Below are 17109 nucleotides of genomic sequence, written 5' to 3'. Positions count from 1 at the left end.
GAGTTTGGAAGTGCTTGTTTTCAATAACACAACATTTTGCTGCCTCCTGCATTATGTGACATGGTGGTACGTAGGACGGCTCCTGCATTATGTGACATGGTGGTACGTAGGACGGTTGAGTGATTTCCAACGAGCGCTTCCAAACTCCAACACTCCATGCTGCTCAATGTTTTGCCACTCAGTCTAGATGAGGGGGGCGTGTCCTGATGGGAAAATCATGCATGTGCAATGTGCATACTCTATAGCTGTAGCCACATCTACCAGAGACCCGCTGACGTTTTCTGTCGGCCAGCTTCTTTTCCGTTTTTTTAGACAGCTGGTAAATGGAAATTAAGCTCCACCCCCATGGCTGACTGCCGCGACGGCCAGATTCCCGGAAACGCTCTCCACCGCAGCAGTCAGCCGCGTGGGTGGAGCTTAATTTCCATCCACCAGCTGTCTAAAAAAACGGAAAAGAAGCTGGCCGACAGTGAAAACGTCCGCGGCTCTCTGGTAGATGTGGCTACAGCTTATCTCAGCCATCCCGCACCCACCCATCGGTTTTCCTTTTGAAATCAACTTTTCAGACTCGACCTGCTGATCAGGCTGAGCAGTGCAAGAGGAGACTTGCAAGTGAACGGCAAGAAAATAAGATGGGAATATGCAATGAAAGAAAGAGGGCTTAATCAACTGGTTGGTAAAGATCACATAAGTCAAGTTTTACACAATAATTTGTTACTTTATATATTTATTTTTTTAGCATTTTACAATTCAGGACATGAAACTCTGGCAATAACATGCATAGCTTCATTCTAAAGCACACTCAAAAACCACACTACCAATAAAACACATCAAGTTTTAAATTCAATGACAAATAAAAGATGAATAGCAAATTATTGTTATTATTTTTTATATAGTATGTACATTTATTTTTAAGTCCAAAGCTAATTTTTTTTGTATATCCGGTCATGAAGGCAGGTCAAATAGCCAATTAAAGTGCTAACAAGCACCAAATCTCAAACATAAGATATGAAGTACACATAAAGCTAAAAATATACTTGATTTTGCTAGCTCACAGCCTCACACCCATTTCACTTGAAATATTTCCTTTTCATTAAATCATAAAAAGGCATAAAAACTCAAATGATTACCTAAAACTATACCATCATCAATCCAATAAAATAAAAAAACACAATAAATTATACTACTTCCGGATTTAAAACTGGACGTTAACTAAAGCTTCCCAGAAAGATGACCATTTCAAATTATGTTTGTCAATACTATCCCTCAACTCGCTGGGTGTTTAATTAAAAACAAACTTTACATACCTTTTCAAGTTAATTATGATGCATTGATGGTCACAATGAAAAATAACAAATCTGTTATCTTTGAGGAGCAGCTAAGAGTCAAGTCTTTCAATTGCCTATGACTGCAGCTGTTTAGTTGATTGTCATTGTGAGAACAAACAAAATAGAAAAAACAGCTCTGGAAAGGCATCTATGTGCCTCACTAATAAGAGAGCAATGCTGCAAGCAGTGTCAGTTACAATAACCTTCAAACTCCCAATAACAATTAAGACGGGAGAAACACTGTCAGAATGGAACAATTTTGTCAGCAACGTCATTCGTCGTCGTGGCTCAAATCAAAGGCACTAAACAAATACTCTATATCCATTTCTTAATCTTGGCCAATCAGGATACCCTGCACCATTCCAACACGTTGAGCTGCAGAGCGCCATGTACAGATCCGAATGTCAACAAGGTCTTGACACTTGTTGAAATGTATGGCATCAGAGAAAATAAAGGTGAAATGCAGGGAATGCATTTTTATATCTATATATATATCTATATATATATAACTAAAAAACATCGCATGGATGCACCTGGGACGTATCCTCAGTGATGTATCCTGAGGTCAACAGGGTTTCGGGTCTCTCAACATCATACCCCTCACTCAGGATGACCCAGCCGGGAGTATATATATATATATATATATCTTCTTTTTTTTTGTAAACATTTTAAGAGCTGTCGAGCACAATGATAACTTCATTCAAGCCCGCCTGTGTCTATGCTTGCTTTAATAAAATAAAACTCACTCAATGAAATCCAATGAGATTAAAGTTAAGATTCATCCTGAAGCAGTCTTTTCATAACTAGACTGCATGCCACTGAAAATACTGTTCTTGAAGCTCATAACTCTGCAGCTGACTGAGTGCTTCTTTCTCACTCTTATCTTTTATCTCTCTACTTCTTCCAGAAGGTTGGCAAGATGGGAGGAGAGGGAGGGAGGGACGTTCATTTATTTGGCGTACAACTTTCCTTTTTGGCATTACCAGTTCCGGCCTCAGCTTTCTTTCCCTGGGCGGGAGCAGCAGCTTTCTGAGTGTTTTCTTTGGGTGTGTTCTGGGCTTGTGTGGTGGTGGTGGTAGTGGCACTGGAGGGCGGGGCAGTAGAAGGTTGACTGGTGGTACTAGTGGCGGAGGAGGATTTGTTGGTGGACACCTGCGTTGGTTTAGTGGTAGGGTTCGAGTGTTGTCGTCTACGTCTCCCTTCGTCGCCAGCCGAGTTGGAGTGGTGTCTTCTCCTGCCACCCTCCTCACCCATGGGGGGCTGGAGACACATAGATCCATCAGTAACAGTCTACAGAGCAGTCATCGCCAGAGAGGATCAAACACGTCATGCACTATGCAAACGCCACCTTTCCTTCTTACAGTAACTCATCTCCTATTTTGACTTTTCAGAAAGTATTTATTTAAAGACGTTTACGCCGCGGACAAAGCCAACTCTTGTCGTGACAAATCATGACAATAAACACAAAATTTTGGGCCAAACGAAGAATTACAATTACAAAACGGCAGCTTACAACACTTTTCTTTGTTGTTTTTCTTCTTTGTAATTATTTGTTTGGTCCAAAATATTGTGTTTCATGATTGTGTTCATGATTTGTCACAACTCGAGTTGGCTTCGTACGCTTAAAAGGTCGCTCTATTATCCTCACAGTAGGCTGAATTGCTGATTGTGTTGTGTGCACACGACAATTTTTAAATTGCTTGATTCAGTAAGAGTATTTAGATATTCATCAGACACAGACCCTTCCAATAAATGTTTTTAACCAAAACACACGTTCCTGGGGGGTGGGGGTAGGGAACTGTGATGGACATTGTGAATCTGTTTAACTGTATGTAATGTGTTTTATTTTCGTTTTATTTTTTGTTTTGTCATTATTTATTTATTTTTGTTTTGTATTTATTATTGTCAATTCATTTCGTTTTAAGATTTTGTTTGTATTTGTGCTGCCAGAGGGATGTGGGGGGGGAAAATATATGTCAATTGTTGAAAATACTTCTGTAATATAAAGAAAATTAATAAACATATGTTTAAAAAAAAAAAAAACACACGTTCCTGGTTCTGGTGACTGATATTGTCCTTCTAATAAGTGAGGTGGGTGTGTTTATTATTACGGTATTATTATTTATGTATTATTTATTTATTTATGTATGATGTGAGGGGGCGTGTTTTTTCAATTACTATTTAATTATTTATTATATATATATATATATATAGCGGTGAAGGTGAAGATTATGCGGTGAAGATCACATGGTTTCATGGATGCACTCCCACAAAGGAGGACAGGGGAGCAGAGGCTGAAAAAGCAAAACATTTGTCCCAGATTTTATGATTTCACCCTCACTTAAAGGTCCGCTGACATGCCCCGAAATTAATATGGGTGGTACAGCACATCACGTGGTCTGACTGAAAACAGTTTGAAACAGTTTGAAACGGGGCTACGGCGCTAGCAACAAGTGGCTATAGGTCAGGCTAGCGTTTTTGACGGTACATTTAGCGTCATATTGGCTATAAATGTAATTGAAAAAAAATATTTTTTCGCCAGAAATGCTTAGTTTGAATGCAATTGAGGTTGGCGTGGGTTTTTTTAGGGGAACTGCAGCACAAGCGCAAATTTTGGACTGGAGTCCCATGTTCCCCCGGTCGCCAACACCCCTGTCTGCCCGCTCTGAGACCTCTCAGCCCCGCAGCGCGACAGTCGCGACTACGGACGGTCTGCTGTTGTCTGGCCGCTGTGAGAGCAGCGCGACTACTGTTCTTTTCCCCTCTCAGCCGCAGGCTGACATGTACACCCTCGATCTCACTCTGTAATACCGTAGTTAGTTACCACAACATTGTTCAAGTGAACTATAGTGTGTTTATGTTTGTATTCATTGTAATAATAAATATCGCTATGCCGAGGCATAGTCTTGCGGACGAGATCATGAGCCTCTACGGGGGACTGGGCATGTGTGTACACACACAGCATAGCAACTTATGCTACTATTTTGGTGTCACATTTAGCTTGAATACTGGGTGAAAGTCTCATTCAAAAAATTAATTTTTCGCAACATTGTTCAGGTGAACTGTGTGTTTATGCTTGTTCATTGTAATAATCAATATCGCTATGATTATTTTATTTATCGCCGCGTCGCTCCGCATGACAACATACAGTCTAGCCCATCTCAGATGCAGGCTGCACACACACGGACGGACGGATAGTCTCTGGTCAGGTCCCCGCATTGAACTGGGCATGTGTGTACGCACACACACACACACACACACACACACACACACACACGCAATGGCACGGAATCTGCCTCGGGCGTCTGTAGCTCTCTTCCCCGCTGTCATGCACTATAGCCGTGTGTGTGTGTGCGTACACACATGCCCAGTTCAATGCGGGGACCTGACCAGAGACTATACGTCCGTCCGTCCGTCCGTGTGTGTGCAGCCTGCATCTGAGACGGGCTAGACTGTATGTTGTCATGCGGAGCGACGCGGCGATAAATAAAATAATCATAGCGATATTGATTATTACAATGAACAAGCATAAACACACAGTTCACCTGAACAATGTTGCGAAAAATTAATTTTTTGAATGAGACTTTCACCCAGTATTCAAGCTAAATGTGACACCAAAATAGTAGCATAAGTTGCTATGCTACCACGGCCACCAAGCCCGGCGAGCCCGCATAGAAGTCGTTGGGGAAAGCTTTCGCCAGTCTGACGTCAGAATCATGATAGCATTGTTTGATAGCAGTTATTAGCTCCCGAGGGGCGTGTCAGTTCTCCTTTAACAGGTGTACTGTTCGACTTCCCTGGCGTTTAAATGTGAATCCTGGTCATTAACAAGTAGATGCTCTCTATAGGTATTTTTGACCACTAGCCTAGCATAATAAGTTGCTATGATACCCTGCCAGACCAAAATGACGCCAATAACATTTATCTCTAAAATACATCAAACTAGTCCTTACCCAATTATATGAACACTAACTTATGTGTGGGTAATATGATTTAATATATCATATTATTGAAGGGGGTCCTTGTTACACCCTACATAATGTAATGGTCAATGCATGTGTGGAAATTGAGTCATTGGTGCAGCCAGTGAGGAGCAGCGACATGTCTACAGACAGACAGACAGACCCTTGTTTATAGGTACAGTAGATTACTCACCTCCACTCTGAAGTCCTCTAGATTCTTAAACTTCCCAAGGTGTTCCTGGAGCTTTGGGTCAATGGGCTGGTTTTTTACCTTGGAGTACTTCAGGAAGGCCCAGAACTTTTCCAGACCATACAGCTGGCCTGGAAAGTGTGAAAACAAAACAAAAACTCTTTGAGAAAAAAAAGCAACTTCAAAATGATTGCTGTTAACACTTCATGCTCAACAGTGTCATACAATAAATTTCTTCTATGCCATGTGTGTCATTTTCAGTTACTATATAAGATATGAGTCATCATAATATAAAGTAAAGCCTCCCCCCTCCCCCAACAACATGCTTCAGACCAACCTTTATTCATTCTAAAAGGCTAGCTTTCTTCTCTAGTGCACCTTGAGGCCATTGACTATATTGCATTGAATAAAAATGATTTTAAGCATGTTAGCTTGTTTGCTCCCACGTTTGATTTCACTCAAAACAGCAGGCAGCTAAACAGACATGATGAAATCCATTATGAGATTTTCTTTAAACAGACGTGATGAAATCCATTATGAGATTTTCTTTATTAACATACAACACTTAAATACAGTACACGCACACAGACACAGTCAGACTTTGAAACGGACAAATTGCCTTGGTGATAAACATACTTCAAGGACGCCAATTCCGGTATGATGTGAAAGCAAGTTTCTACTGAACCCAAATCAACTCAGCTGGAATGTAATGGCAAAGAATCCCTTGGTCAAGCATTCTGCTTCAGTGAGTCACAACAACTGAGGCTGAGACCATTGGGAAACTGATTTTAATCTATTCCTTTATAGCAAGCGGCCATTCACTTACCAGGGATCAGCTTCTGGCAAGTGAGCCTTCTAGGTGGGTAAAATACTGAGAAGTACTACTAACAATACTGGTGCACTGTGTTGAGTCAAGTGGGATTTGCAGCATAAAGAGGTAGTACAAATATATAAATAGCCAAAGATCCCTTGGTAGTCCCTGCATAGCAAAGTAGTGGTGAACATTTAACTGACCCAGAGGTTGTGACACAGAAGAGGAAGGGATAGAGCTATGTTTCTTCCTTTTTAAGGCTGAACCTTTTTAAGTTTAATTCCTCCACGGTGGCTGGTCACTCCAACAATTGCGATTGTATAAAAGGAAGAGACATGTAGTTGATCCTGTTACTACAGTATAAGGAGTGTTGATTTTTCCATGCTTCATTCTGAAGAAGACTTTTTAGTCGAAATGTTAACAAATAAAGCTCTGGCTGGGTAGCGGTTTTCATATCTTTTTCATATCAAGGTCCATTATTTATTTGGCATTTGACCCATGGACCACCATTTGTTGAGATTTAGCCTCAGACCCAAGACATGTTGGACAAGATTTTGTTGTTATTGATGTGGTACCATCTTCTACTTTCTCTAATTGTGTAGACTTTTTGTAAAGCATAAGTAATGCAGATGTTTAACAATAATGTAACTTTTGAGTGTAAAATGAAGATTTTAAAGATCTATAAGGGTCCATTTGGTTACGAACTCTCCATCATTTAGCTGGGGACCAACTGGAACCACTGGTTAAAAACCACTGCTTTAAGACACAGTGTGCAGACTTTCATTTTGAATTGTCTACATCCTCCCCAAGACCAATAGTATGGGTTGGCAGTGCACTTGGCAGTGACAAATGGACTATACACCTGGGGGTATTTGGCGAATATGAATTTTATCAAGACTTAGCAGGCTAAAAACTAACTTGACAAATGACTAGCTGACATAGTGAAACTGGTTGACCACCTGGGTCTGGATCTGGAAGCTGGTAATTTGGGTGGTGACTGGTATGATTTCCTTCTCTAACAAAGATTGGAAAAATATGATTGGTCTCAATGCTGCAAACACAGTTACCTGGTAAAATAGTTAACTGGTAAATTATAAGTTTCCTATCCAAGTCAAGTTCAACTAGCATTTGGTATGACATGTAGAACTGGTTTACTCTAAGTAGTAGTTATGATGACATTACATTCTCGTTAAACCATGTGCATCCTTGTTAAAATAATAGTAGGTACAAATTGGTTAGCCCATTTTGGCTCCTACTGTACATGTTAAACTTGGTTAGCAGAACATTACATGTAAGATCTGGTTACCTCTCTCATAGTCTCTGAGGGTCTCTTCCTGAAAGTCCTTAAACAGATCTATCCTGAACCTCTTCTCCAAACCATAGCTGTAAAATCGGAACAGGCACTCCAGCCCGTACCTACAGGGAAACACAATGAAGGGAGAAGTTCAAGTTTATTGTCATACAACAATGCAATTCTTGTTTCAAAGTAGGCCTGCATATTTCTTCATTCTTGTGTAAATATGATAACTGTCAAACTGCCAGGAAAAGAAAAAGTGGACAGAATATAAAAAAGAACAAACATGCTTTCTGTGAAATGGCTAGGTACACCTAGTTTTAACTTTTAAGTCTTTGAACAGAGATATATTTTCATTGGGGGTCATGTGGTATCATTGTGTATACATTATGCGTTCCTTTTTAGATGTTACGATGCCAAAACTGTTTGCCTCCATGCCATGAAGAACATCTCAGATTAGGATCACAGACTGACTCTATAAACCATGAGGAGAAACCGGACAGACTAGCCGACATGTTTTAGCTTGATTCAAAATGTTAGCTCTATAAAACCGCTGTTGGGAATAGTATTATGCAAGACTTCGGTTCACATCCACACATCCACCCTATAGGTTGACAAACAAGCGGGTCGCGCACACACACACACACACATGCACGCACACACACACACAAACACCCCCTAAATATTTAGAGCAGAATGTCAGCTAGTTGGCAGGTGTCACAAATTGCCTCGGGCAAAAACACAACAATGCTGCACTGAGGGCAGGCAACCTAATGCCTGATTTACTGTATAGTTGGCTCCACGTTGTGTATTGAACATATAAGCTTACAACTTGTCACACCGCCAGAAATACAAGTGAATGTTTTCTTTGATGCACTGAAGTACTTATCCAGAGCAACACACAAGTACAGCAGTGGGACAGAACAGACAATCATAGCATAGTTTTTCATGTTTGAAATGGTGGTGTATTTACGCTACACTAGAAATGCTGGCAGCACGATGAGGCGCTGATCTATTCTGTGCCATGTACATCTGGCATTTTATTTGGTTACCCAAAGTTTAGGAAAAGAGAAGGGAACCCGCACACTCATATGCTCCAAAAGGTATATTTATTGACGACGTTTCGAGCCAATGCTCTTCATCTGGTCAACTTTTTGAACCCAGCACCTCCACAAAGTGCGTATTTTATTATAGTTTCTGTTACCCAAAGTTTAAAAATAAATAAATATAAAGTTCAAATCTGGGTGTTTGAAACTTTGGATGAGCTTTAGAAGTGTACCTTGTGTTCTCATCTAGGAAAATTCATGCTTCTTGCGTTCTTGATGGTGAGGGCGTGTTCCATGTCATTTCATAATTAATTACTGCTATCAGAACAGCTCAAAGAACAGAGTGAACCTCCTCATCATCATAGCAACAGACTTCTGTAGTTGTCTTTTCTTTTGTATTCCATCAGCTAGCCAATCACGACAATGTACGACAACATCTATGCACACAAAGTCTGCATTTGCATCATATCGATGTGCATGCCAGATACCTCACACACCACTGGAAGCATGAATCAGGCTTAACACAGCGTACTGTAGCACAATAAATCTTAAAATCTAGCATAACATAGCATACTACAGCATCGTAGTTTTCCAGTTGACCAAGTTTTCCAGGCCAACTGTGTATATTTGTTCTGTACAATACCTGTAGTTGTCTTTGGCATCTTCCAGGGAAAACTGTTTGAACTCCTCATACAGCTTCCTGTTGAAGTTGTCCCTCAGGAAGAAGGACCAGAACCTGAAGAGTGTGTTCATCTCCTGAGACTGGCCGACCCCCAGCCTCTTCCTCTCTGCAACACAACATAGCAGTCAGTCACAGCCTCACTGTCACTCACTGTGTTGTGCGTGTGCATGTGTGTGTGTGTGTGCGCCAGTATACTTTGCAGTAATACAGCACTAGATGTACAGAATATATAAATGGAATGGAGATCCTGGGCAGATAGCCAGGCATGCATTAACCACTTTCAACTTGGCATCCCTATTTTGGGCATGCCATTATGAAAAACAAATCGAGAAAATAGCAGATGCACATACTCACAATTGAGCTTGCTGATCAGCTATTTTCGTATTTTTTAAGTATAAAACAGCGCTTAAGTGGTTTTAGTACAATGTAGGTGTGGTTCATTATTGTTTGGCAAATACAAGCATGACTTTAATACATCAGCTTTAATATGTTCAGGCCTGCACACAACCGGTGCGCCAGTGTGCATGCGTCGTCAAAATGTTTTCTGCGCGGTAGAGCAAAGGCATGTGAGGCGCATTTGCGCACCAACAGCTGAGACAGTTATGTACTGTAGAGAATCTGACAGGCATTCAAAAGGAACTCAAATGAGATGTTAACACATTTTGTACATAACACGTCCTGAAACGTCATAAGGATTGGAACCGAGAGGTGCCTTAGACGTCTGTGGACGTCCTAGCGACGTCCAAACGACGCGGGGCGAGATAATAATATTCAGAATAATTACTATTTTTTTTTTTGGCATTTCGCTTTTCGCTTGCCGTATGCTAACGCTCTGTGAAACTATTAGCTTGTCATTGACTCCCATGTTAGCGCGGCGGAAAGAATGACTCGTATCTCCTGATCCAGGGCGCTCTCCGTGGTGATGAATGGATCGATATGCTGGCGCTGCGTTTCTGCTCCTCATCCGTCTCTCCCGCAAAATATGAACTCTTTTTGTAGCGTATATAAATATATTAAGATGATCGGAGATTGTGATGGCACTTTGTCAGTCAACTTTTTTAAGAAAGTATTTCCGGTTCATGGCTTTCAAAATGGAAGCGATCACTACTCTGGCGATTACTCCGGCGCAAGCAGCGCCTTTATTTTGATGCAGTTCCGGTACTAAATGTGTTAACATGCTGTAAGTAGACTTAGAAATAAAACTAGTGTTGACTAATCTTTACACGCAACTCTTATTTTGAAGAGGAAGTCAGAGCACAGGAAGTCCGTTTCAGTTGTAAACAAGCTACTATGACACTTTCCCAAAGTTTACGGTGCTCCTGTCATAATGCTAGTCGCTAAACCATGCAACCATATTTACAATGTGAAAACCATGCATCTGTCACTTGAACAACACTGGAATTACTTTACTTAAACATTGAACCTGCAGCAGTAGGTTTTATCTGTGTTGGACATTTCAGTGCTGCTAACAAACATCCTCCTGCTGCTTAACGACCACACTGTCTGTGACTCTGTAGCTTAGCATCTTTGTATCTTTTGCATCTGCCGTGTGGGCAGCATAACATTGTGGCAGTGTAGAAACGTCCATACCCACCCCCCCCCCACACCGCTGTGCGCACCAACTTGCATGTCCAAGTGCTCCTTTGAGAACTAGCCCAAAATAATTGTGTGCAGCCCTGTTTATGTTTAGCCCGTTGACATTGACTGACGATACACTTGACAGTACATCCACTGGATTTCTTTCATTTGAGTATGAGTATGTTAAAAATCGGAATATCTCTGCATACCATTGAGACATCGTCTGCGGTACTTATGATATCCCTGCTGAGTGAATCCATTGTCGCGAAGCATCTCGTGCGAGGGGTGCCAGAACTTAGGCAGAGACTGGGGGGTGCAGCCATAGCTGCCAGAGGACAGAGGAGCTCCCTCTGACGGAGAGGCATTAGAGCTGCTGTGGAGTGGGAGAGATGGAGAAGATGAGGATTTGGCATAACAGAGACAACAAGGAGAGTGGTAAGATTAAGATGAATCAAAGAATAGCCAAGGCGGAGGACAAAGTAGGAAATTGATATTCAACATGTACTGTATATATTCCAAACTGACATCCACTAGTCAAATTCACAAGTCAGAAACAAATGTACATTTGAGTTGTGAGTTGTATATTTTTTATCTGCAAGAACCTTGATGGTGATGAGTGGGAAGAGGGATGGTGTAATGCAGTGATACTAAACGTCCGGCCCGCGGGCCACATCAGGCCCGCGGGACCATTATGACTGGCCCACCAATGAAAATCTAAAAAAAAAAAAAAAAAAAAAAAATCTGGAAAATTAAATAAAAATAAATAAATCTGAATGAAGTTATCTTTAATTTAGGCCTGTCAAAGTTAACGCGTTATTAACTAGTTAATTTACAATCCTCTTAAGTCTTAACGGCACTATTTCTTTTGACGCGCGATTAACGCACTGTGAAGTTTGACAGAATGGTTGAGAATGTGAATGCAGGCAGTCAGTGAGCCCCGCCTCTCTCCCCCCCTCTCTCTGTCTCTCTCTCTCTCTCTCTCCCGTCAGCCTGTGCGCACTGGGGGAGTTGAGATGTGAGCAGTGCACTCGTCAGTCGTCAGCTAGGCTGAATGCCTCCTTTGGACTCGTTATTAATTAATTTGCTCCACAATGTGTTAGATCAGAATTGGGCATAAGCAAAACTCTGGCCGTTTTGGTTGATAAATATAGCAGTCAGTTGTAAAAGCCTGATGCTACACAGACCATGCTAATGCTTAACAAGCTAATGTTGACTGTCAACATTAGCTTTAGCATTAGCATGGTCTGTGTGGCAAACTGACATAGCATGACTGCGTGCGTGCTTGCAGGAGAGAGAGAGAGGCAGGGAAGGGGGCCACTCGTCTGGAAGTGTGTGTGTGTGTGTGTGTGTGTGTGTGTGTGTGTGTGTGTGTGTGTGTGTGAGAGAGACTGTGTGTGTGTTGAGTTGAGTTTATGATTTCGTTTCTCTCTTCCATGGCATTTGCAATAAAGCAAGCATTCTCCCATATTGATAAGAGTATTTGAAAACTTGAAAAGCAGTGGTGCGGGGACCACCAGTGGGCCCTGAGGGGGTTCCAGGTGGCCCCCAGCTAAATGATGAGAGTTGGTAACCAAATGAACCCTTGTAAATCTTTAACTCTTGAGAGTGTAAAATGAAGAGACAGGCAGTGCCTGTCTATGAGTAGCTGTCTGCCTGCCTGCCTGTCCAATTCTCCATGAGTAGCTGTCTGTCTGCCTGGCAGACAGTAAGACAGCTACTCATAGACAGGCACTGCCTGTCTATGAGTAGCTGTCTGCCTGCCTGCCTGTCCAATTCTCCATGAGTAGCTGTCTGTCTGCCTGGCAGACAGTAAGACAGCTACTCATTGACAGACAGACAAATAACTACTCATGGACAGACAGACAGGCAGGCAGGCAAAGAGCTACTCATGTTATGTTATTATGTTATCACAGCTACTCATGTTATGTGCAATAATTTGTGCAGTTATGGAAACAGCTCTTTGTGTTTATGCAAGAAAATGTAACACATTTATTTATTTACATATTGTGTGCATGCACACAATATGTGTGCACGCGTGTGCACGCGAAAATAAAGCAATTGAAAGAGAGAAGTTATCAAGTATCATTAATGTCGTAATTTTATCTACTGGCCCCTGGCCCCTTGCCATTTTTGTAATGCGGCCCACCGGTAAATCTACTTGAGTATCCCTGGTGTAATGGAAGGATGAGAAAAAGGAGAGAAGAAGGGATGTGAGTTGGAAGAGTGATGTGGGGATGAAGGGAGGACGGGGCGAGGAGCATGGAGGGATCAGAGGAGGGCGGAGGGGTGTGAGAATGAGGTGATGAAGGGATAGGGGACATGTCATGTCATTGTCATGCCAATCAATGATTGGCATGACAGGAAAAGATAAAAGAGGGGTTGTTATCAGACATGATTGCTATCATGTTAGCAGGGGAGGAGTTGTTATCAGGTGAGGCTGAAGGGAGACCTTTGTTAGCAGAATCTCAGAATCAGAATCAATCTTTATTGTCACATCACATTACAAGTAAGGTGGGTGAAAAACTTGGTTGTGCAGTTAAAGGTAGAGAGAGAAGAACATAAAGTGCATAACATAACAAAGTGAGTGCAAAATAAATAAAGTTCATCATGGGTGCATGTATGTATACGACGAGGCTATAGCAAAAAGTCCCTATTGAGCACGAATCAGTTCAGACTGTGTGACAAAACTTAGCTCTTGTTCAGCAATCTGATTGCTGACAATCTCAGTTTCAGTTTCACCCAGCTGATGAGAGCTCAGCAGGAGCAGTTAAGGGTTCCGTGTCTTGCTCAGGGACACGTCGGCACATAGACCGGGGCCGGGAGCCAAACCAGTGACCTTCTGATTACTAGTGTTGCAAACAAACCAGGTATTTGAAGGTACTACTGCAGTACTACCACGAAGGCTATACTATGTATAAGTCAATGTCTTGATATTATTACACGACAGAAATCCATGACTAAGAGCTTTAGAGCAGACCTGATGGAGGCAGAGCGAGGGCGGTGTTCACGGACGTCCATCACCCAACCAATGTGCTGCTCCTCGGGGGGATTGGAGCTATGGCGAGTCTTCTTCTTCCTGGGTGTCTGACACCGAAAAACAGGAGAACAGGAGAAAATTATAATTAACCACGCATTTTACATCTAAAGCATTTTAGCTGGTGCTCCTATCCTGAGCTGGGAGTTGAGGGGAAGTCAAGACAAAGTTTAGTGTCAAAGGAGACAAAATGTGTGATCAAAAACCCTGATGTCACCAAGCAATTACTGTCAAACCGCTGGGTGGATTCTAGGTGTCAGCGTGTGTAATGATATGAAAAATGAATAATTACCTTGGCTTGAATGGTTCATTAATCCTACTTAGGTGTAATTTGGGTGAGGTTTCCACCATGGTTCCACACAACAATGCGAACCATGCAACCATACAAAACATATGGGTAACTATTCATAGAACATTACTTGAACATCAATTTATTATACTCATCAGTTCATTGCTTGCTATGCAAAACCCACATGGTAATGTACAGTACAACACACAAATACAATACAAGAGAAGACACAGTGATAGAAAACTGGTTGCAACTGGGTGGAATGTAAACTAAACAGAGAGCATAATTAAGTGCTTTCTGTCATTTGCCAGAATTGCATCGTTATTAAGATGACATAAACAAAAATAATCCAGTATTCACCTTGACGTCAATGTTCCCGCTGTCCTTCATGACAGGGTAGAAGCGGGGCGTCTTGTTGGGGTCCTGGCGCCCTGGGGTACGCGGGGTTCGGGGAGTCCTGGGCGCGTGTGCACTGGGGGATCCCGGGACAGAGGTGGGCAGAGAGTGGGCCACGTCCACCATTTCGACTGGTGAAGGAAATGGTGTTAGTGATAGTGATTATAGTTATGGTATTTCTGCAGCAAACTACGGTATACAGGAAAGATAGAAAAGTGATTTGTCTCTTGTTTAACATACATATTTTAATAGAGGGTATGCGCGTGGCATCCTCATCATACCCGGAAAGTTATGTGGGAACGATACTGAGTGGCAAAAAAATACTTTCTTCTCCAAATAGAAAAGTCCTATCTGAAATGACGTTAAACAATGTTAAAATCACTTTGCCACTCTATTTGCCACTCACTTTACGCAGGCACATACTCTCTACACTACAGTACATACTGATTTATTATACAGTACACAGTTGAGAGCAAATGGAAGGAGAGAGAGACATGTGGTTCATGTTACATGTCATGTGAACACCTTGGCCAAGCTAAACCAACATGCTCATCATGTGCAAGTGATCTTGAAATGGGAACATAACATACTGTATAGATATCTTGCATGTCAAATTGCCTCGTTGTGGGCATTCAGTTTTTCCAGGTCAAAGTTGAATGCAATGTGTGAGGTACAGTGACGAAGGCTTAAATCACATGAAGGTGATCAGAGTGTGCCCAGAGTTCAGAGAAACAGGTTTGTTGACGGTTTGAATCCCCAGACTGGCTGCGACACTGGGTAAAACCAAGCATTAAATAAACGTACTCCTCATCATGGTCAAGGCACTTTAAGCCCAGTTTCTGTAGTGACAGAATGTGTGCGCGCAAAGTGACTGTAAAGTGAGGTTGTCAATTAACCTGGCATTGGCGGGGGCGGGATTTCCTGGTTTGGGTCGACAGGCACTTTGGGGGCGAGTGTGTTGAACTCATCTTGACTGATCAGGTTCAGCTTCTTAAAATTCTCCACTTCCTGCTGCAGAACACAGAAATAAAAAACCAAGTCAGCATGGGAAGACATCCCAGACTGAGACCACAGCAGTGTCGTTGTTCTTGGAACTGAAAAGAGATTTATGAGTGGACTAATCAAATACAGTAATTTCATCAACTAAATATACTTTTTTATTTGTATTAATTTAGTCATATAAACTATAGTAAATCATAATGTATAGCATTATTTTAGTATATCATCACAACAATAACTCAATAAAATCAGGCTTTTGTAACCCGAAATACTGTTTTAACTGGTGAGGGGACCAGTTCAAAATAAATACAGTCCCGTGGGCCCATTTATGCCAGTGGAGGACAGCAGAACATTAGTCACTGGATGAGTGCAAATCAACTAAATGCCATCGAATACAAGTCAACATGCAGCTGCAGGATATGAATGGGACTGAATTGTGTAACTCATTTAAATGATAAACTGTTATCTAAGGAAGAAAAGAGGAGATCCGCACAACGTTTAAAAAGCTCCCAAAACAAGCTTTTAAAACGGTGTGCGGATCTCCTCTTTTCTTTCTTAGTTATTCTTTTGGATCCTGCACCCGTTGGAATTTGTGGATGTGCGTTCACCTCTTGACCAAACTGTTATCTAACCCTGCATCTACACCTGCACTTTCATCTGTAAACATACAGATCAAGTATGTCTTTGTGTTGTTCTTTTTGCCTTATGGCGTATTGATCATGTATTTGTACATGATGTGACACTGAGGTTTTCTGTTCTATTCCTGCAATACGGTTAACACAGTTGTAGCTATGTGGAGGAAATTAGAGGTCCCATAATCCTAGGTAAGACAGGCAGGCTGTGTGACAAACGGCAGCTGTGATGATACACAGCAGACTTTGAACTTTACACGTCTGTGTAACTGAGAGAAAAAAAACACATAGGTGACCTCAGTGTATGTGCTCAGGTGAAATGATTCTCACACACAGATGCATGTTACGGACAACCTTTGACCAACAGACAAGCTGACAGTGCTAAAATCCATGGTCACATACAGCTGATAAACGTGGCAGTAGTATATACGTAGTATAAATATCAGTAGTATTTTGATAGTGTAGTATTTTGTTACAATATTCTCAACAATGTTTTCTTCTTGGTTGATATATTTCTATCCAAAGCCCCTTTCACTACCATGAGTGGACGGGTGCGTAGCGTTAGTCCGACATCCCAATAAACCGACATTACAACTCCTACTCCTAACCCTAAACGCACACGCGTATAAATGGTCTCTGCGTACGTGCGTACGTGTGTGTACGGTTGTAATGCACGTAACTTGAGAACCGTTTGACCCACCGACTTCACATTCGACACATGCGTTCCACACCCCCACAGGGAGTGGGGGTGTCGGTCGGGCCCACGGTTCTCCAGAACCACCACAAAAGGCTCTGCTCAGGCTCTGCCAGTGGGCCTAATGAGGCCAACTCCTTTCACCTTGGCCAGGCTCTGCCAGTTGGCCTAATG

The 17109-nt window shown here is 41.9% G+C and overlaps 1 protein-coding gene across 6 annotated transcripts in view; it reads right to left on the bottom strand.

Moving 5' to 3' along the window:
- Positions 1-710: 710 nt before the first annotated feature.
- larp1b (La ribonucleoprotein 1B) overlaps positions 711-17109 on the bottom strand; it is a 40742-nt gene continuing 24343 nt past the window's right edge. For all 6 annotated transcript variants that reach the window (XM_080783056.1, XM_080783059.1, XM_080783060.1 and 3 more), the window contains 8 exons: positions 15507-15621; positions 14575-14741; positions 13869-13975; positions 11101-11264; positions 9275-9419; positions 7598-7707; positions 5484-5611; positions 711-2588 (listed from right to left, as the gene is read on the bottom strand). In XM_080783056.1, the coding sequence (XP_080639182.1) occupies positions 2274-2588; positions 5484-5611; positions 7598-7707; positions 9275-9419; positions 11101-11264; positions 13869-13975; positions 14575-14741; positions 15507-15621 (1251 nt within the window). In that variant the 3' untranslated portion in view covers positions 711-2273. The remainder of the gene's footprint in view (positions 2589-5483; positions 5612-7597; positions 7708-9274; positions 9420-11100; positions 11265-13868; positions 13976-14574; positions 14742-15506; positions 15622-17109) is intronic.

Source organism: Protomyctophum bolini (assembly GCF_963924005.1).
Source record: "Protomyctophum bolini genome assembly, chromosome: 15".
NCBI classification, from domain to species: domain Eukaryota; kingdom Metazoa; phylum Chordata; class Actinopteri; order Myctophiformes; family Myctophidae; genus Protomyctophum; species Protomyctophum bolini.
The sequence above is the reverse complement of the archived record's forward strand: the minus strand, read 5'-3'. Positions and strand labels throughout refer to the sequence as shown.